The sequence below is a fragment of the Camelus bactrianus genome, chromosome 15 (genome assembly GCF_048773025.1).
Source record: "Camelus bactrianus isolate YW-2024 breed Bactrian camel chromosome 15, ASM4877302v1, whole genome shotgun sequence".
Lineage (NCBI taxonomy): Eukaryota > Metazoa > Chordata > Mammalia > Artiodactyla > Camelidae > Camelus > Camelus bactrianus.
In genome coordinates, this window is record NC_133553.1 from 38,914,704 (window position 1) to 38,935,516 (window position 20,813).

General features: G+C 47.9%; 1 protein-coding gene across 3 annotated transcripts in view; it reads left to right on the top strand.

Moving 5' to 3' along the window:
- The window catches only part of VIT (vitrin), a 91,644-nt gene that overhangs the window by 53,318 nt on the left and 17,513 nt on the right, over positions 1–20,813 (top strand). For 2 of the 3 annotated variants that reach the window (XM_045504819.2, XM_045504818.2), the window contains 3 exons: positions 5,353–5,544; positions 17,224–17,271; positions 18,796–18,858. In XM_045504819.2, coding sequence (XP_045360775.1) covers positions 5,353–5,544; positions 17,224–17,271; positions 18,796–18,858 — 303 coding nt within the window. The remainder of the gene's footprint in view (positions 1–5,352; positions 5,545–17,223; positions 17,272–18,795; positions 18,859–20,813) is intronic. The other variant, XM_010967644.3, reaches the window with a different exon arrangement.

Genomic DNA, 20,813 nt, shown 5'->3' on the forward strand with positions numbered 1-20,813 from the left:
CAGCCCTCAGGCCAGCTCCCTGCACCCTGCCCTCTGCACAAGGTCATTGGAATGGCTGGGGTCCTCCTCCTCTTCTTCCCTCCTGGGGCCCGAGGAGAACTAGGATGGGGTGAGGTGGCCTTTCTTGTCCATCTCCCCTCACCTTTGGCTTCATGAGCCCCTTCAGGATCACCCCCCTTCCCCTCGAGCAGCACTCCTCCTCCACTTCAGAAACAGACCCTCTGTTCAAGGAAACCCCCAACTTCAGGGATCACACAGAAAACACACCCTATTTTTACCGGGAGAAGGAGCATAATTCTTGACTCCCCAAACTCTCTCCAAGCTCCACTCCTGAGTGCACCAGGTGGGCCCGTGGTGCTGTGGCTCAGAGAAGTCGGCGGGAATGAGAGGCCCCTCCCCTCCCTGCAGGTCCTGCCATCCTGGCGAGTGGTTCTCTTGAAGGCCCTGCATCTGGCTTGGGGAGGACAAAGCCTGGGGGGAGAAGGGATATCCTCTTACCCTGAACGCTGCTCTTCCCCAGTGGCGGCTACGGACCCTCCCTTTCTTCTGGTCCTGACCTTCTACCCACTGGCCTGGGTCAGGTGGGTGGGGGACAGTGCAGGTTCTGCTAGGATGGCCCCCCTCCATGGGATGCTCAGGGGCACCCCTCCGACTGGCCCATACAGCACTCAGACTCTAGCGGATCGCCTCAACGCAGGTCAAGTTGTTGGGGAGGGGGTGGAGGAAGAGAAACCAACTACAGCCAAATGACAGCCTCGATTACAAAATCTGTTTGGTTTCTACGTCCCCTTAGCAGAGATCCTTTCCAAACTTCTCTGTCTACCCCGGGCCCCATGCCTAGCACCGTCCACCCCCAGCAGGCACCTGCTCCCTGTGCCCGCCTCGCTGACGTCCAGGAGGGGTCCGGAGGACCCGGGATGCCTTCTCACTCTTTGCTGCTATGTAATTTTAAAATTAGCAAAAGCCATAGTTAGAACATTGGGCATTGCTACTGTCACCTGTCCTCTTACCAAGCCACCTCCTCCTCTGGTGACACTCTATCAGCCTCCTGTCACACAAACATCCATAGTTGTCAGAGTCTGAGAAATTAGGTTCATTCCTTCATTCACTCATTCAGCAACTATGTACTGGGCTCAAGACTGAGCTCAACTGTAAGGATTCCCACATTAAAGGGATCCTGGGGTCTCATCCAACTTCAAGACACAGGAACTTCTCTCTCAAGTGAGAGCCCTACCCTGGAGTGAGTTTCACCATTCAAGTTAAAAATTCCAGTGAGAACCATCAAAGGGTGGCCCCCTTTGTTGCTACTCTTCCTTCAGTGATCAGATTCCTCTAGAAATTGAAGAAAGCAGGAGAAATGGTGATGTGAGGGCCAAGAGCCTCTCTGGGCTCAGCACGCCCCCCTCCCCACACCAGATGCTTCCCGATCTCTCCAAGAGTGTGAGTGAACCAGGAGGTCAGGTTAGGACGACCCCCCAAAGTATAATAACCCTCTTCTACCAGGAAGCGATCTCGCCCACAAAATAGGAAGCATCTTAATTTGCGGCGCACAGCACCTACTGAGGACGTGCATTCCTGAGATTTAAATGCTGTTCCCAAGGCAGTTAGCAACCATAAAATGGGCCACTGTTACTTGGCTGGAGCCCCCAAGCTAAATAAAAACAGTAAGTGTCAGGGTGTAGAAGTCCACCCAAAGCTGGGAAGGCCCGTGGCACATCAACAAGACGAGGGAAAGTAAATCCCTACTCTTGCTGAGCAAGGGTATCAGGAAAATGCCTCCTGACTCCCCCTTGGCCATCCCCTGTCCTAGAAGGAAGTCAAGTCCAAGTTTATTGTAATACGCTGACTGTTCAGGACCCTTCTGCCCTCACTGCCTGCACCATCCAAGGCCACCCCTTCCCCCTGTCTTGGGAGTAAGACTCCTTCTACCAGAACCCTGGAGACCTCAGGCCACCCTCTGACAGGAACTGCATTCAGGAATATTGAAGCAACTCGTGATTTCCACTTTGTTCCCCTTTTATGGAAAAGACTACGGAATCTGGAATCAAACAAATGAGAGTCCACATCCTGGCTCTGCTGCCTATTGGTCTGTGTGACCTGAAGCACATCTTTGACCTCGTGGAGAACCTATCCCTTAGCCTAAAAATGGGAGTACTTGGTTCACTTCCAGGACTGTGATTAATACCACATGTGAAAGCTTATGTAAAAGAGGCACATAGTAGATGCTCAATGAACATTAGGTTTCCTGCCCTTGTATGGAGCCCTGAGACATGTCCTGAGCTCCCGGGCCAGAGCCAGATTCTCCCCTGTCGCTATGACCCACAGGCATTGCTGCTAAACTGGTTTCAGTGTCCTTCAGTCACCTCACATTTGACACCTACTGAAGTGCTGTTTTCCACTGGGGGAGAGGGAGGCATAGCACAGTGATAAATGTCAGCTGCTGTCATTTATCAAAGACCTATCATATGTCAAGCACATGCAGCCCCCTCACAGACACGGTCTCTAATTGTGACAGTAGACCCCCCAACACACACACATACAAGTAGGTCTGACCATCCCCACTTTACAGCAAAGGGAGCCAGGCTCAGAAAGCTGAAGAAAGCCTAGGGCCAGACTGGTGAGGGCGGGAGCCAGGGGTCCAGCCTGGCACTGGCTGGGGTTCTCAGATCAGATTTCCAAGGTCCACCCCAGATCCAGTGCATCTGAATCTCTGTGAACAGGGCCCTGGAACCTGCATGTTAACACCTCCACTGTGATCTAATGATGGACCAGGTATAGAGGCTGGGAGGACTTCCTGGTGCTGTGGAGAAGGTGCTTGTCTGGGGCCGTTCTTGACCTTAACCAAAGAGTAGTATGTTAAGAATCTAAGGGAAGTTGTGAAATGTTTTCCCATGAAAATCTTTGAAAACAGACCAAACTTCCATGTATCTGAGGTTGTTCGAAGAAACTGTTTTACTGGTTTTATTTCAAATTGCTCAAAAGGAAGCTGGCCCCATGAAGAATTCACTTTGGGTTACATCAGGGATTATGTTCAGTAAGGAGCTGGGAGCATTTGTGTCGAGGACTTTCTCTATCTCCCTCTTTAAAGTTTCATTCTGTAAAGGAGAGCAGGCAAAAACTACTAGATGTTCTGTGGAAGATCATGGAAGACCACGGGAGACGGCTCTGTTGGTTGAATTTATGACGTGCTTGAAAACATCTGTGTTCTAAGCAAGTAACATAAATGGCTGTGATCAGGATATTTAATCTGCTTTTTAGCAAATCAGTATCAGCAAAGGCAGACAGGGTGTACAGAAACCTCACAGGTAGCCAATGGAGTGAGAAAAGGAAAGCTCAGATCTTCAGCATCCAACAGGTTTCAAGTGGCAAAAATATTCACTATTTCCAAGTAGAGGTTTTATCTTTAATTTAATTGGTTGTGGTTGAATTAATAATTTGCAAGTAAAATGTACTGTCAGTTTATTTATATATTTCTCTCCAAATTACTAATTATATCCTGTTTCATATAATATACAAGTGATTCTGTTAAATGGCCTTTCCCTGTATGAACCTGGGCCTGCATCTCCCTGAAGAGGCATTAATGCCTGGTAGCATGTACCAGAGGGTATAACAGAAGAGCACTTTAGAGAAATTAGAAACTTCCCTAGGACTTGTTATGAAAGCTCAATTCCTTTAAAGTAATGGAAACGTCATAAATCACACAGGTTTAGTTTTGCCAAAGGATGGTGCGAAGACTGGCTGAACCCCCGGGGCCGCTGCCAGCTCTTTAGCAATTTGTCTGGCACGGTCTCCAGGCGGGATTTAAAGGCAACCAACTGCTAGCAAGCACTGGGGTAAAGGAGGGATCTGCTCCCTGCCTTGACGGGCTGATGCCTGCAAGAGCAGGCAGGACAGCCGCACTCCAACCCAGTCCCAGGGCGCTGTGGGAGGCCTTGCCAATGTGATTTAGGCTCTTTAGATGGGGAGATTATCCGGGAGTGTCTGGGGGCCGGAGGGGGGTGGCCCTAAACGCAATCACATGTATCCTTACAAGAGGGAGCAGAGGGGGATTTGACACACACACAGGAGAAGGCCACGTGCAGGTGGAGCAGAGACAATTGAGGATGCTGGCCTGAAGACTGGAGGGGTGTGGCCACAAGCCAAGGATGTCAGCAGCCAGCAGAACGTGGAAGAGGCACAAAGCATATTCTACCTTAGAGCCTCCCTAGGGAGCTCAGCCCAGTGATACTGATTTCCGACTCTTAGCCTCCAGAACTGTGAGAGAATACATTTCTGTTGTTTTAAGCCACTGAGCTTGTGGTAATTGGACAGAGCACCCCTAGGAAAGTAACACGAATACACAGGATAGAAGCTGGCACACCCACCACGGGGTCTGGCAGACACACATGACTGCGGGGTGATGGTCCCTCCCAGGACTAGGATGCTGGTCACTTTGGGGCCATCTTGTATCTTCTTCTGCCAAAGACCCACAATTCTCAATACAATCTCCAAAGCCCAGTGGGTAGCCCCTGCCCCTGGGCCCGCAACCTAACAGGCTGAGACTTATTTAAAATTAAGGAAACAATCTAAATCATCACAAGTGGATGAAGAGCACAATTTAGAAGTAGAATCTAGATGGTCCTTACCATCTAACTAGCTCCATTACCCCCATTTTACAGATGCGGAAACTGGGGCCCAGAGGAGTTAGTTGGCTAGTCACAAACCAATCTAAACTAGAACATCTAAAACACATTCTCTAGACAAACCTATGGTTACCAGGGGATAAAGGGGGTGGGAAGGGATAAATAGGAATTTGAAAATTGCACCTCTTTGGGGGTGATGGAAGTGTTAGCCATCTTGATTGTGGTAGTGGTTTAATTGGTGTGTACATCTATAAAAATTCATCAAAGTGTACATTTGAAATATGTGAGGTTTACTATACAGGAACCATACCACAATAAAGGTGTTAAAAAATAAAAACTTAAACACATTCTCTAAAATGGTGCAAACCCTGAAAGTACCTCCTATCCCGTGGCCAACATTAACTGACAAAGCAAAAAGTATGTTTAGGAACCATTGCTTCTGGTGTATGGCGTATTAATTCGACAGTTAACCGTGTTCTGCCTTGTCCATGTTGCTGTCATTCTGAACTGTCTTTTAAACGTTTTGTTGTTATTTAATCTTTGGTTTGTTTATTGGCTCATTCCTCCAACCAGATTGTACAGTCCTTTAGGGCAGACAGATTTCATCCTCCACAGAAACTAGCCGAGGACTTTGCTCGTAACTAGTGTTCAATAAACATTTATTTAATTTTCGTCCTGGAGAGCCTACTGGCTATTTTGTAAGCCCCAGTGTAATTCCATTTTCTTACAGGTGAGACCACAAAAGCTGATCACAGCCCATCAGTTCCAGGGACAACCGCACAGCTGGTCACCCTGATGCAGGTACCGGGGACCACCATGGTCGGAGCCACCCACACCACGTTGCCAAAGCCATCCCCATCTGCAGGCTCCACCAGCAGCAGCCTCATACCACAGCCTGTGGGCCAGAGAAGCCGGGAGCTGGGTCAGTAGGAAGACTGTGTGTTGCCATGTGCTAGAAAAGAGGGAAATTGGGTTTTTAGAGTTAACAGCTCTGTCTGAATGCCTGCGTGTGGTGTCCATGTCCCACCTTTTGAGCTGGGTAGGGGGAGAGCACCTGAGACCCAGGCGAGGGGTATGTGCTGTGTCCTCCCAGATTCCACGGGTAAACTTGAGCCCAGTAATGATTCCAGACCAAGCTAAGGGCTGAGCAAACTGTGTTGAAGGGGCTTAATGCAGATTTGAAAATAGACATTCTGTTAATTGTACTTTGGAAGGTAGGCTATTATGTGAAACTTGCCCATTGCAAAATCCCCAATTCTCCGAAAGCTGGGTTGAAGGGATCATATGTAAACACTGTTGGGTTTTGTTTTGTTTTAAGGGACAAATTGAATACTCCTGAAAGTCTTCAAATAAACAAACAAAACAAAACGAATCCCTCTAGGAAAAGCCAGATAGCTGAAGTTTTTATTCCTTTTCTAACTGCTTTTTTGTCTTACCACTTGTATCCACAAATCAGGTTTTAGGCTTTGCCAAAATCCAGTTTATGGAATTCATCTCAGTATTACATGAAACACGACCTTAGGAGCTCATGCGATCACGCAGATACCAGTTCTACACAGGCTCTTTCTATGTTAGGCATCCTGGGCACTGAGTGCCTGTCTCATTTCTAAAGGCCCCCTGGCCAGGGGGCGGGCAGTTCCTCAGCCAGAGCGGCACTATTGTCTCAGCTAGTTTTTCTAACTAGTTCCTGCCTCCAGCTCCTTTTTCCTTCTAGGAGGAAGTGTCCAGGACTCATTCTTTTCAGCCTGATCTCCAGCTTCCAAACATCACTGCCACCTAGCGTGGCCCTGCCCCGCTTCCACATCAGCACCCAGCTCTCTAGTCACCTTTCTCTTTCACAAACAGAAACAAGCACTTGCAGTGTGCTAGACATTCTTCTAAGCACCCCACAGATAAGAGCCTATTCGATCCTCAGAACAACCCTATAAACTAGATGCGTTACTTCTAATCTGACTAATTCATTGTCTTGAGGAGGAAACCGAGGAGTAGGTCGGTGAGGAAACTGGCCCCGAGTCCCGCAGCTGGGAGGGGGCAGAGCTGCGATGCAAGCCCAGCAGCCCGGCTCTCCGGTGGCGCCCCTTGTAGGAGGCACCCCGGCTGTGAACGAACACCCCGGGCACTGACGATGCAGGCGCCTGACCTGCCTTGACATGGACGGGGTGGCAAGGACAGAGGGTCTTAGACGCAGCCAACTCTCGCTGTAATCCGTAACAGACAATAACAGAACGCACCGCCCATTCTCTCCCTGGGCCGGGGGCCCTGCCTGCATGCATTCTTTCATTTAATCTTCCCAACAACTCTATGATGTTGGGACAATTATAATTCCATCTGATGAACGACTCCTGGAAGAAACTATACTATAAGTTCCCCAAATAAAAATACCATAAAAATAATTTCTGAAATATATTAGGCACTCCCCCACCATCTTGATTCTTTCAAAGACTTCTGAGTAGCTGAACGAGTTGTTTGCTCCTGGTGTCTCCTTAGAGGACGTCCATTTTTACATAACACATATAATTAAGACTGGGGCGTATTTATTTGGCTACACTGGGAGCTTGGAAATCCTGTTACAAGTTGGGTCTGTGCTTATGGAAAACCTCAAGCAACTTGAAGCAGTGGCTCCCAGCCTGGCAAAGCTTCCTTATTCCTGGCTTGGGGACAGGAGCTTTGGGCAGCAGCCTCCCAGCCCTTCAGTGCTCCCTCTTCATCCTGGTCCAGCACCCGCGTCCATGCTGCCCTGCAGACGGCTAGGCAAATATTCAGGGCAGGAGCCCCATGCAGCCTGGGCCGTGATTGCTAAGAAAGGAGCCAAAGTGGGGAGGGCAGAAGGGAGAGAGGACTTTTTAAAACATGGAGGGCCTACTCAAAGGATTTTCTGTAGGAATGAAGAGGAGTGAAGACTGATGTTTCAATGCCTATGTCTTTCTTTAAACCACAGCATTATTAAGATACTGTCACCTACCATACAATTTATCCATTGAAAGTGTACCGGTCAATGGTTTCTAATATACTCACAGAGTTGTGTGACCATCACCACAGTCAGTTCTAGAACATTTTCATAACCCCGAGAAGACACCCCACACCCACTGACAGTCACTCACCATGACCCCCAAATCCCTCCCTCCCCCAGGTCCAGAAAACCGCCAGTCTACTTTCATGAATGCCTATCTTAATGCATGACTATAAGAAACCAAGTTTATTTCTTTTTTCTTTTGTTTTGGGGAGAAGGTAATTAGGTTCACTAACTTATTTTTAATGGAGGTACTAGGAATTGGACCCAGGACCTCATGCATGCTAGGCACATTCTCTACCACTGATTTGTACCCTCCCCCTAATGCATGACTACAATTACTTGCTGTGATATTTTAGCCCAACTATATTAAATAATATTTACTATATAGATAACTTCACTGTTTCTTCAAATGAGCTGCAAATATTCTGTTAATTATGAGAGAGCAACTCTCCTACTGATGGACAAGTAAGTTGCCATGGTTGCATTTATTAAGTGTTTTTTTCTTTCATATATGTGACTGTAGTCAGAAGATCCTAGAAGTGGTTGTCAAGGGGTGTTCGAGCAAAATCTAATTTGTTTATTCATTCAGAAAGTATTTATTGAGTGCCCACTATGTGTCAGGCACCATTCTAGAAGGGTCTTGGGCTACATCAGTGAACACAGCCCACCAAGATCCCTGCAGCCAGATACCTGAGACATGAGAATCAGACCCGGAACAACCTGCATTTGGGGGTCAGAGTCATCTTTGTTCTACAGTTAAGGTAGAGAGCTGCCTTCCAGACAGGACACAGAAACTTGGAGGGGGTCCAGTAAGTAGAAACTCTGTAGCAGGAAAAGACAGAGTCTCTCCCAGCCCATGAAGAAGAGCTGATATAGGAGGAAAGACCCAAAGAAAGATGAGGCCGGACCCCAAGGCCACATGATGACCCCTTAACTGACCCATGAATGGGCAAATGTGACAAGACAGAGAGGAACAAGGAACAAGACTGGGGCTCGGGAAGCCAAGAGCTGGAGAGATGGAGACCCACCCCTGATCCTGGGGCAGGGGCAAGGCTGTTCTTCACAGGAGAGGCCAAGGATAATGCTGGTACCCACCCAAACCAGGCAGTCCCAGTGCTGTGTCCCAGGGCCAGAGGAAGCAGCCTGGAGAACTAGATCCATTAGTTACGCTGAGGAAAGAGTTCTGGAAAAGATGGAGAATCCCTCAGGCCCAGATGAACCTACCACAAGCTTGGAAAGTGGAGTGGCTTCACCTGGCATCGTTTTCCTGGCCTGGTTCATCTGAAGAAGTGCCATGGTTACCTCAGCTGATCTACCATAGCATCGAATGTGTCCACCAGAAAAAGTTAACCAGGGAGGGGGCAGCAGAGCCCCACCTAGTGGCAAGGCGTGGTGACACACCTTTCTCCGCCACTGTGCCCTCTGACCAAGGGCAGCTCACCTGGGATAGGAAGGAACCAGCGTCTATAACTGCCCATCCCTTCCACATGCAGCTTCTCTTCTCACCAACGTGTCACATCTCTGAAAGTTTATCTTCTTTAAGGTGTCGGGAGGTTTTTTTCTTAAAATCCAGCCTTATAGAATAGTAAGACAAATATTCCAAAAGAAAAATGGATCAAAGCCATGACCAGGCAGGCCACAGTGGAGAACTGTAAACAGCCCATAAACATAACAAGAGGCGTTCAACTTCACCAGGATCCAAATAAATGCAAAGTAAACAATAAGATGTCATCATTCACCAATTCACATTGGAAATGGGTAAAACACAATTTTGGCAAGAGTGTGGAGAAGTGATTCAGCTCCTGCACTTACAGGAATATATTCTAAGGTAATTATCAGCCAGAGTCAAAAGAAGCCTGGACAGATGCTGTTCTTAATAAAAATTAATGGAGATGACTTAATTGTCCATCATCAGAATGGTGAAAGAAGTTAATATATGACTACTGAAATACATGCTCTTACTGACAGCGGAAGATTGGTCTATGACAGGCTGTTAAGTCAAAGCAGGCTAACAAACCGGAACGGGCGCCAGTCTCATGTTCTGTAACTATGTTTTGCACATGAGAACATGCACGTAGGAAAAGGGATACAACACTATAGATCAAAATTGTAAACCAAGAACTGCTGGAGAGAGGAATTGCCGGTAATTCCTTACTATCTACAGAGTATATTTGGACAGTGAGCACGTGTCAGCTATATAATTATAGAGAAAACAAAGCTATTTTGAGTTTGTGTCCAAAGAATTAGGACAAAGACAAAGGGAATGAAAAGTTATAGCAGACAGATTTGGTTCTATGAAAAACTGATCATTTTCCCATGATCTCTTATCTCTTCCCTTCCATGAAACTTGGTTCTTTCCCTCAGCTGGTTTTTATGTGGTCCCCTTCCCCCCCAAAATGGACTTTGCATCTCTCTTTCCAGAATCTCCCACCTCCCTCCTCCCTTTTAAAACCTTGCTTCAGAAAGAATTGCCCAATAAATAATGAATGCTGAAGTGTATTTGATTCTCCCACAGAGTGGTTCAGGATAACCCATTGTGTAGCCTTAAAAATGACTAAAAGCTAATGTTATTTGCATCAATACCATGTTAATGCAGTTTAAGCAAATTGCTAAACGTTAAGTGACATTTCTACTGAAGAATTACTTGAACCGCCTCAGGAGTGGCACAGCTGAGGACAATTACTGTAAGAATAATGAAGTCTAAAGAAATATGGCACTTTAGTAAGATGCTTGCTCTGACAATTGTGAAATCAAGGTTTACTATTACCCAGAATTGTCAGTCAGTGTTTTGAGTTAAATCCATTTTTTCCTCCATTTCAACACCTCCTCCAGGGCAGGTTCAGACCACCCAAGGACAAAGCATTACCTTGGTTCTGACCTTGGTAAAGTCTTGCTAGGACGGATCATCGAATAAATGAGAACAGTTAGATTAAAATTCATGCCCTGACCAGTCAAGTGTTATTGCAGATCTCTGGTCCACCACCACCTACGCTAACAGCCAAAATAGCCCCCCGCGCTAATCCAGGTAAGAACCCGAACTCACCTTTGCAGCTGCTGATGAAAGTGAAGCTTGTTTGCATGGGGTCTGTCTTTCTAAACCTGTCATTTGACTCAGATTTGGACAGAAAGCATTAAACCAGATATGCCAACAAAAGAGACTGCTCAAGGGCCCAACTTGTAAGGAAAGTAAATAAGCAAAGCCTTCGGGACCGCCATTCCCTCGAGGCAATTCTGGGGGGGCTGTGATAGAAATTCCTAAGGGTTCGGTAGCTGGGCTCTTACAAACCTGAAAAGGGATACTCTCCGGGGGTTTAGACCTGAGAAACCAGGGCAAAAGAAAGAGAGACATTTTTATCATTTCCCAGGAAAGGGCAGAGCCAATTTCACTCAGCTGCTTCTGTGATGTGGGGACTAGAAATACGTTCTCTCTCCTCCAGGAAGCCTCCTATGAATTAGGACACTCCCTGGCTCCCCTTTCTTCCTTCTGTGACCCCTTAAAGGTTTGGCCCAGGAATGGGGAATGCAGAGTGATGAAACTAGTTCTCTTCTCTGAGAAGCTGTTGAGGCCTGCAGAGACGAGGAAGGAAAATCCGGCGTGGTTAGATGCTTTCCACAGACCATGCTCGGGGCCAGGGCCAGGAGTGGGCAGACTTGAGACACAGTCTCCCTTGCAGCCCTGGGGCTCCAGGAAGGAGAAGAGTTCAGGTCCTTCTCTTGCTGGGGGATACCTGATTGTCCTCCACGTGTTGAAAGATTCCTAGACTGTAGGGTGTGTTTTGCTTTGATACCAGATGGGAGCAGGTGTTCTGCAGGGTCCCCTGGGCAGGGCTGAAAGCTTCTGTGGATTCACAGCTGCACCTTTGCCAACAGACACGCGGGTGCTCAGGACAAAGGGCTTAAGATTCAGATTGCTGGGCAGGCCAAGGACTCCAAGGCCATTTTAGGCCTTAACAGGCCCGTGGGACCTCTGAGACAGCCAAGGACGGGGACTGCTTCCTCTCGTGCCCTTGGCCAGGATCTTTGCCTCCCCTGCAGGCCCCACAGTAGAGCTAACCACAGAGAGCTCGGCCGACTTCCAAGCAACATTTGAAGTGGGGGCACCTTCATCAGGGGGCAAAATAAGGGAAGAAAGCAGGTTGTTGAGTGCATGTAAGTCAGCTGACCCTGCGTAATCCCCCTGGGTATCCGGAGGCAGCGGTCTCTGGAGCTGCTTACCAGACACCTGGCTGGGCTGCCCGCTGCTTGCCGTCCCTGCTCTGCACTCACACACGCCTCCGCGCACACTGCTGGCCTCCGCAGCTCACCTCCAGGTTGGGCCAAGTTGTCTTAACCTCTGGTGAACATCTCTTTGCTCTCTCTCTCCTGTGTGTGTCAGAGAGAAGGTCTCTGCCAGTCTGGACGCTCAGGGACTCTCAGGGACTTGGGTCTGCTAGAGAGGCCCCCAGCTGGGCCTCCCGGGACCCGCCTCTGGGACAAAGCGCAAATACCCAGGCACCCACGCGAATCAGGCATGGTCTGGGGGTGATGGCAGCCAGGCCCGTACCTGATCTCTGGCTCCTGTTTTTCCCTGCCCAACAACCCGAGGCTGTTCTAGCATTTGATCCCCTTCCCTTTTTATCACCTTTTATCATCATACTGCCTCTGAGTCTCTAGCTCTAGTGTTCCTTTCTTCTGCATCCTCTTCACCCTGCCAATGATTAACACTATCTCACTGACCACACAGATGCTCCCAGCTCCTTTTTTACCCTTATATCCTACCCATTTCTGCTGCCCCTCACCATCACCATCACCCCTGCAGCTTTGCTCTGAGCGCCTCAGACCCTCCCACGAACCCCAGAGTGTCCCCGCCTTGGAGCCTTGCCTGGCCCCAGGCGCTCAGACCTGGACGAGTCTCGAAGCCCCGTGATGGTTCCTGCAGGTGGGGAGCCTGGCACACGGGCAGTCAGGCAGGTCAGAGCACAGGGCTTCTTAGCTACCCTTCAACTGGCTCTCCCTTTACATAGAGTCATGTGTATCAGGGGAGTCGCCCAGCTCCTCAGCTAGAATATCGTCAGCTCACAGAGTTGGGAAGAATTGTATGAAGTGCTTCCGGTCTAACTTTCCTCCAAAGAAAATGAACCCCAGTCCCTTATCGCATGCCAGATGGAGGCTTTTGTCCCGCGTGGAATAACTTCGCGGGAGTAGTGTGGGGTTTCCCAAACCCATTGTTGGACATAAAAATCTAGAACTTCAGCCCGTTGATCCTAATTTGTCTAAACTAGTACTTCTCAAAGTGTGGTCCGAGGACCCTGCTTTCAGGGATTCTGTGCGGTCCTCTCTTCTCCACCTCCATAACTGTGTGAGGCCAGATTTTCTTCACACACTTCGACAAAAACATTTCACCACTGACTGAGGGAACTGACGTCTGATTCAAGCTGTCTTCTCGGCTCTTTGAATTCTTTTGTTTTAGAAAACAGTTATTTTTCTTAAAATAAATGTTAAAATAGGTCTATTGTTATTTTAAAGTGAATGAATAGGGCATTAGATTGATAGCTAATATTCTGTTTCAAACAAAAGGATGCACAAATTTCTGATACAAGAAAAATCAGTAGATATAACCAACATAAACAAAGGCTCTTTGGCGTCTTCATTGTTTTCTAAGAGCATAAATTTGAGAGTCTTTCAATTATATGAATGTATACTTCATGTCCTCCTTCATGTCTCACTTTTTCTGGGAAAATTTCTCCAGTTCCTCCAACAGGTCCCCCTCTAGCTACACCACAGCCTGTCAGCGACTCAGCACAGGGCACCCAGGGCAGGACATGGAGCCTCAAGGGCTGAGCCAGGGAACTGCCTCTCTCGTCCTAAATTCTCTGCCGCTATGAAAACATCCCAAGTTCCGTTTGGGGGAAGCTCTGTCTCACTATCAGCTCATCTTCTACTGAACAAGACTATCACTCAAGTTCCCAGGGCTTTTTTTTTTTTTTTTTTTCCTCTTGTGTTTCTACAGAAGCATGTCACCCCAATCCTGTCTTGGTGCAACTAAGTTTTGAACCCAGCTTAGAATGTCACAGTTATCTCTATCACATTCTCCCTTAGTGTAGTCCACAGCAGTCTTCCTGAATCTTAATTCTGCACTGAATGCATTCACTGTCTGTCATCCGCAAAATTGATTAACATGCCACCTGCCTGCATTCCAGCCCCTGATAAAAACATATCACGTTGGGACTGAACCTCATAAGCCCCACCCAATACCCCATCTGTGTGGAGGGCAACCCACAAACAGACACAAGCAGCTATGTATAGACCTAATGAAGTTATCAGCCTCAGTATTTCATCCTCTCCTGCACAGGACTCCGAAATTATGACCCATGAGAGATTCCCGCTGCCCTCTCCCACTGTGCCCTCTGGCCACAGATGTAATTTGGCACACCCGCTGTTGAAGCCACCACCTCCACTGCAGGGGAACTTCTTTAATTAGAAGGCGTACTCTATGTTAGACACTGTGCTGTGTTGGAACTACAGCGATGACTCAGGTATTTTCAGATTCTAGAATTCTGCTGCCAAATTCCTGCCTTCGCGGGTACCACGCCCTCTGCTTCCAGAGTAGTCAGCGATGTTACTGCCTCCTTGGGTCCCCACAACCAGACCCTGCCCATCCTACCGGACCCTCTGATCCTGGATGGAAGCCCTCGGCGCTGTGCTGCTGATGATTTAGGTTAGGACTCGGTGGCTTTTCCTCGGAACCATCCTTTTGCTGTCTGGCTTCACGGGACCTTGAGCTCTGTTTGATCAGATAAGCTTCACCGGCCTGGAAACCTAACCATAGAGTTGATGTAGCTTCCAGGAGAAGAGGCTGCCAGGTCCCAAACAGAGATATCACACAGCTTTGGAGGGTAATCCATCTGTCAGCGTGGGACTGTGGATGCTTCTCCGGGGTGACTGCGGTGCCCAGGACCTTCTCTGACAGCCCTCGTGCGACGGGCTGCGGGCGCGGCTACCCCTTCGGCACAGCTGCAGCCGCTCCCCGCGTGCCCCCGACTCGCTGCAGCGGGAGGAGGTGCTCCACGGGACGCGCTCAGCCCTCCGCGCGAAGCCAGGCCCGCTGACGGCAGGTGTGCCAAGCCCCCCGGCTCCAGAGGCCTGCTGCCTGTCAGACGGCCGCCGCCTCCTAAAAGCTGCACCAGAGTCACTGGGGAGAAACCAGAGGACCGAAGGGCCACCTGCGCTTCCGCCCCGTAAAACTGGAAAGCCCTAAGGGCCACGCGTCCCGGCTCCCGCTTAGGTCTGGGGGTGGTGACTTCCAGATGTGCAGGGAACAGAAGGAGCCAGAACTATTGCTCTGATCTTAGAGCAGAGATGGTCTGGGCCCTCACGCAGAGCGCGCGTTAACAGGGAATGTTCCAGGCCTAGCTTTGCCATGACCTCACCTAGGCCCCTGAGCCGCGGCAGAAGTGACAATGACGCCCCCTTGCGATAAACAGATGGTGGTTACCTGCAGGCTCTGCTGCCTGCCAGCCTGGGCTTAACATTCAGCCCTGCCACTCCCCGTGCTTCAGTCTCCTCACCTGTAAAGTGGGAGCACACCTGCACCTCACTCACAGGGTCACTGTGACTGAACACTGGTAAGGTGCTTGGTCAGTGCCTGACCCTGCGCTCACTGCCTCTTGGGAACTGTTAATGGTTTCAGATGTTTACCCTGGAAATTGTTCAGAACCAATACCTCTCTTAAACACAGACTGTTTCTGTAACATGACCCAGCCAGGACCGTCACAAAAATAATTCCTTGGTTTTTTATGGGTGTGTCTTACACTTTTCAGAGTGATTTTATACACAAGGTAAATCCTTCGTGTGAGGCAGGGCAGGACAAGTCCTTACGACCTCGGCTTCCCACAGGAGAAGACTGGAGATCAGAGAAAACAGCAAGCCCCCTAGACTCAGATTGGGTCTTCTGACTTCTCTTTACGCCACACCACACCATTACTCCCTGACACCAGAATACAAATGTTCTCACCAATCTACTTCTCATTACTACCAAATCCCAAAGCACCAAGTCTGAGCTGGCCAAGTGTTTTTTTATTTTCCAGCCTTCAGCTTTTGGATGAAAGTGATTTGGTTCAAACTTGTCCCGAACAAGCGAAAGGGGCACTAACAGAAGGATACGTCTCCTGGACAGGAGTAAGAGGCTTGGAATTCCCTCATGTCAGAGAACTCTTTATCTCCTACTGAAGTAACAGAGCACCCAGCATTCTCATCCTACCTCACACTCAAGGGCAAAAACTGAGATGTCACCAGCACTTTTTTTTTTTTTTAGGAAAAGGGCAAAGTACATGTCTTTACCAGTAGGTGGCAACAGAGTAATGAGGCGAAAGAAGCTAAAGGTTTAAACATACGAATCATAAATATTTTGACTTGGAGTTCATCCCACCCAAACTGCTAATGTTACTCAAAAAGAAATTGAGGTTCGCAGAGGGCATGTGACTTGTTCAAGGTCCTACCCCTGGTTAATGGTTGAACCAAATTAAACTCAGTTCTCATCATTACACCAGAACATCTCTCAAAATAGCCTGGCATCTTTTAATCATGTGAAGGAAAATATCACTTCCTTTGAGTGTGTTAATAATTGCAGCATGCAGGAGAGCTGATGGCCTTTAAGAAATGAAACAGTTGGTTACACTCTCAGCCTGTGAGCTAAAGGCAACGGGTGGCAGCGGGTAATGAGGAAGGGAGAGAAACAGACTTTTTGTGTCTTTATGAGGCTTCCTAACATGTCCATGCTGCCTCTGAGCGCCTCCCAGACGTAATTCTCCCAAAGAGATGAGGGACTGTTGGGCAAGAACCTCCCCTTCCCAACCACCCCTTCCACTGTATCAGCACCAGTTGCGGGGGGGGGGGGGGGGTGGAGGGAGGCGTTAAATAGAATGCCAGGTGCTGTTTTGCTCCATTCTGCTTGAGGTGAAAAGGAGAAACTCAGGAGATGAGTGGACTGGCTGCTCCCTGAAGGGGCCACATTTGTCCCGTGTGGTTCCAAGAAAAGAAACACAAACAGATAGTGAGACAGATGTACCCAGAATGATACTGGCCACATTTTGGGTGCTAACTAAGTATGATGGATGGGTGGATGGAAGGATGGATGGATGGATGGACAAAGATTTCAGCTCAATCCAATGAAAAGTTTTCTCACAGTCTCAATAATCCAAGAAAAGTTCACTGCTTTGGTTGGTAATGTAATGAGTTTCCCATCTCTGGAGGTATTCAACACCAGCCAGCCACTCACTTGGTAGGGATGCTATAGAAGCAGGCTGAGGGGTTTGGTTCAGATTGCATGAGCTTTTAGGTGCCTTTGAATCCCAGGATTCCTATTATTCCATGATTCTCGGTGCATAGCGAACAGAAGGAAAGAGTAAAGACGTTTTTGTCTTCGGCTTTAAGAGCTTTAAATGAGAAAATCCCACAGATTTCAGGTTGCTTCATCCCAAAGGCTGGTCTCATGCTTCTTTACTGAGCTTTCTGCCACAATTAGAAAACATTATCATTCTGACAATTCACCTGAGAGCTTCTGCTGGTTTCATCTAAGTAATAAGTTTGTTTCTTTTTAATTTTGACAAGCAGGGGAGCCTGACTTGTGGAAACCTGGATCAGTCCTTCTAGATGCAGGTAATTATATAGCCCGACCTCCTGGCCGTGACTGGATCAAGATTCCTAGGATTACAGAACTAGGAGGGTCTAATAATCCAGCTGGTGGCACAGAGGCCAAGCTCAGCTGCAGAAGCCTTTCCAACAGTGTCCCCTCCGATGTCAGCATCTGGTGACCATGCAAAGGGCACACTGAAGCTCCCACAGGGAGGCTTGGGCCAGGGACAACACTGGATCACCAAGGGGAAAGGAAACATGAAGACAAAAAGGCAGAAGGGAGTGAGTTCCCGGCCCTCAAAATGAGTTAGACCTTCACTCCACCTGGGAGCACACTTTGATTTCCTTCTATTTATTCTTCCTTCTTTGCAAGTGGGATGCAGGTTTCCCCTTCACGTGAATGAGTGTTGCTCCACATTTACTGCATTTAGTGTTTGAAACTCCAGGGCAGATTTTGCTGGGGCGGTGGGGAATGCGAGGTAGAAAAGAGGACCTGGGACTCGACCTGCATTTCTTCACCTCCGGGGGCTCTTGGCCGAGAAATGCCATTAGACACCCAAAGTGAAACTTTTTAAATGATGTGAGGAAGTAGGATGAGCAAGCTGACCTTTAATGGGAAGATGAAATCATGTGCTTTGCAAATTGGAAAAACTAACAAGCCAGGAGAAAGGTTACTGCAGTCAAGAGTGAGCAGAGTGCCCAGCACCTTCCTCCACTGGGGGAGACTCTTGAGCGGGCGTCGCTCAGCATCCCAGAAACAGGGAGACCCACTTCCGGTGCTGCAAGTTTCCCTCTGCCTGAGAAACTCTTTGGCCTGACCAAGCCTAAAAAGACTCTTATTAATTGTCTTTGTTTCTTTATATATTTGTGAACCCAGCTCCCAGGTAAACAGCTCTAAAGAAAATCCCTGAGGCTGAAAATCAACGCCTCCCCCTGCCCACCAGCCTCTCCAAGAACTAAACCCTTTTCCTTTTGTATTCTGGTCTCAGCCTGCTGGAGGGGAAGGGTTGCATATCAGATCCTTATTTGTTTGAGTTGCTTGTGTCTCATCTCTTCCCCTCCAGTCTACACTCAGCCCCCATTAGACTGTCCTCTCCTCTCACTCATCTTTGTTCAACTCAATCACCAAAGGCTGACTGAGGATCGACATGGAGGAGGCACAGGAAAGGTTTATGTGTTGAGTGAGACACATGCCCTGACCTCGAGGTTTTCAGAATTTCACAGAGGAACCATTCACACTGGCAAAGTGCTTAATCCTCTCAGATAAGGAAATTAAGGCTCAGACAGAATCAGTTAACTGGCAGTAGGGGACAGCTCTCGATGCACCTGACTTAAGACTGCCCCCAAGCACCCAGGCAAGCAAGCGAGCTGTGTCTCTAGTATCCTGTCAGTAAATATTCACGCATTCTTGTCTCTTAAGATGGGACAGAGTGGAGAAGAGCAGTTAGACACAAGCCAAGCCCCTTGAGCTGAGTGTCCCCATCCCTGGGGTGAGGCCAGATGCTTCCTGTTCTTGTAAGTCACTGAAAGTTTTACTGTTCTTTCCAGGATTTGTTCCAAAAGAAGAACTAAGCACACAGTCTTTGGAACCAGTGTCCCAGGGAGATCCAAGTAAGTTAACTGACAACTAGAAACCCACAGTGGCTTTGACATCTGATCTGCCCTCTCTGCCTTCTACCCACTCACTCCCATCCAAACCCGCCTCTCTCCTACCCCGGGTCTCTTTATCTCCTCTCTTCTGTCACTTTGTTCTAAGGGGAAAGGGAAGCTTTTGAAGGATTTAAACTACTGTTGTGCAAGAGGGGAAGAGGATCAGATGTTTAAAACATCACTATGGCAACAGGGGTGGGTGGAGTGGGGAGACAAAGGCGGATGAGAGGAGACTGGCTGGCCAGCGAGGACGGTGGTCTGTGGAGATGATGGTAGACGGAGCTCAGCGTGGGAAGTAGAGATGGAGACAAATGGGCAAATTCAAGAGATAGAAAAGGAAGAATCTAGAGGGTTGGGGGTGGAAGTGTGAGACAGAGAGCAGTTAAAGATGCTGTGAACAACTTGGGTAAATGGTGCTGCCATGAGGACCACTGGAGATGGAGCAGGCTGGGGCAGGAGAGCGTCTGTCTATCACCTTCTGTAAGGCATTCGGTCTAGCAGAGGGTTAACTACTGAGATCTGACATCAGAAGGAACGGCCCAACTGAAAATACAGAGTTGGAAGATGATGGGCTGTAATTCATAACCAAGGCTATGAGAACAGAAAATGTGACCTGGGGAGATGGGATAGAAAAAGAAACAGAGGAGTTAAACCTGAAGATCTTTAAGACGGGGCAGAAGAGAAGCCACCTGAGCATACCAGGAAGAGGGGCCAGAGAAGAAGAGGGAAACCACGGAGGGAGTTGTGTTGCAAGCCAAGGAGAGTGCCTGAAAATTCCCCCAGAAAGTTGTAAGTCAGCTGCCAATGGGCTGTGAGTCTCAACTCAGCTACGTGTCAGAATCACCCAAAGACCTTTTGAAAAAATGAAAAATGCCAACTGCTGCCTCATGTCTACTGAATCAGACTCTCCCTAGATCTTGCTACTCAAAGTGTGGTCTGAGGACCAGTATCAGCGTCACCTGGGAGCTTGTCAGAAATGCAAGCTCTCAGGCTTCACCCCAGACCTCCTTAAGGGATTCCTTGGCCCACTAACCCTTGAGAAGCACCGCCCACAGCAGGCATTTTTATCTGTTGAAGCTACATGAGCAACTCTGACACTTATCCAGGGTTAAGAAACACTGGCCAACACAAAGCATTAATCTGTAAAATTGTGCCATGTTGAAAAAAATGAAAGCAATTAAGAAAATTAGTAGATTGATTTCTGTAGACACTCTGTCTTACCTTTTCTTCCTCCTCCTCCTTCTGCCCCAGTGACCGTAATAAATTGCTCATGCTGAACATTTCAGAACCCAGATCTGTCCTTTTGTATTGATGTTGTCATCTTCACATCAGCGTGTTTCCATCTCAATGTGAGAAAGCCACTAGGGTCTCAGCAAGCCCATGCCCTGAGCCAGAGCCACAGTCGTTAACACGCTCTTGGACAGGAGCAAAGGTGATCCCGGTATCAGCCATCAGGCTAATGAGAGAAGAGAACAAAGCAAATTGAGAAACACTTTCTTAAAACCTCTGAAATGAACACATCAATTCTGAACACAGTTCAAGATATAAGAAACAAGGAAAGAAAAATGGTCTGGGAAGAACCGAAATAGATGCTACAAAATCCATATACTATTTTTTTTTAACTTTCAACTTCTTCTTTTTCCTTTTTTTTTTTTTTGGTGTCTTTTTTTCATTTTTCAGTTTTATTAGGTAGAATTGTTACAATTTGACTGCACATATACAATGTATTACATGTAAATACATTTACACAATATACTTCACCTATTTTTTTAAATTTATGTATATGTACTGTTCATTGTTTCTAAGAACATTTAGAGCTTTAGCTTTTTAGACTTACATAGTTATCAAAAGAGTAAAGCCAACCACAAAATAAGAATTAATTCAAAAAGATACATACACCCTGCTATTAACAGCAA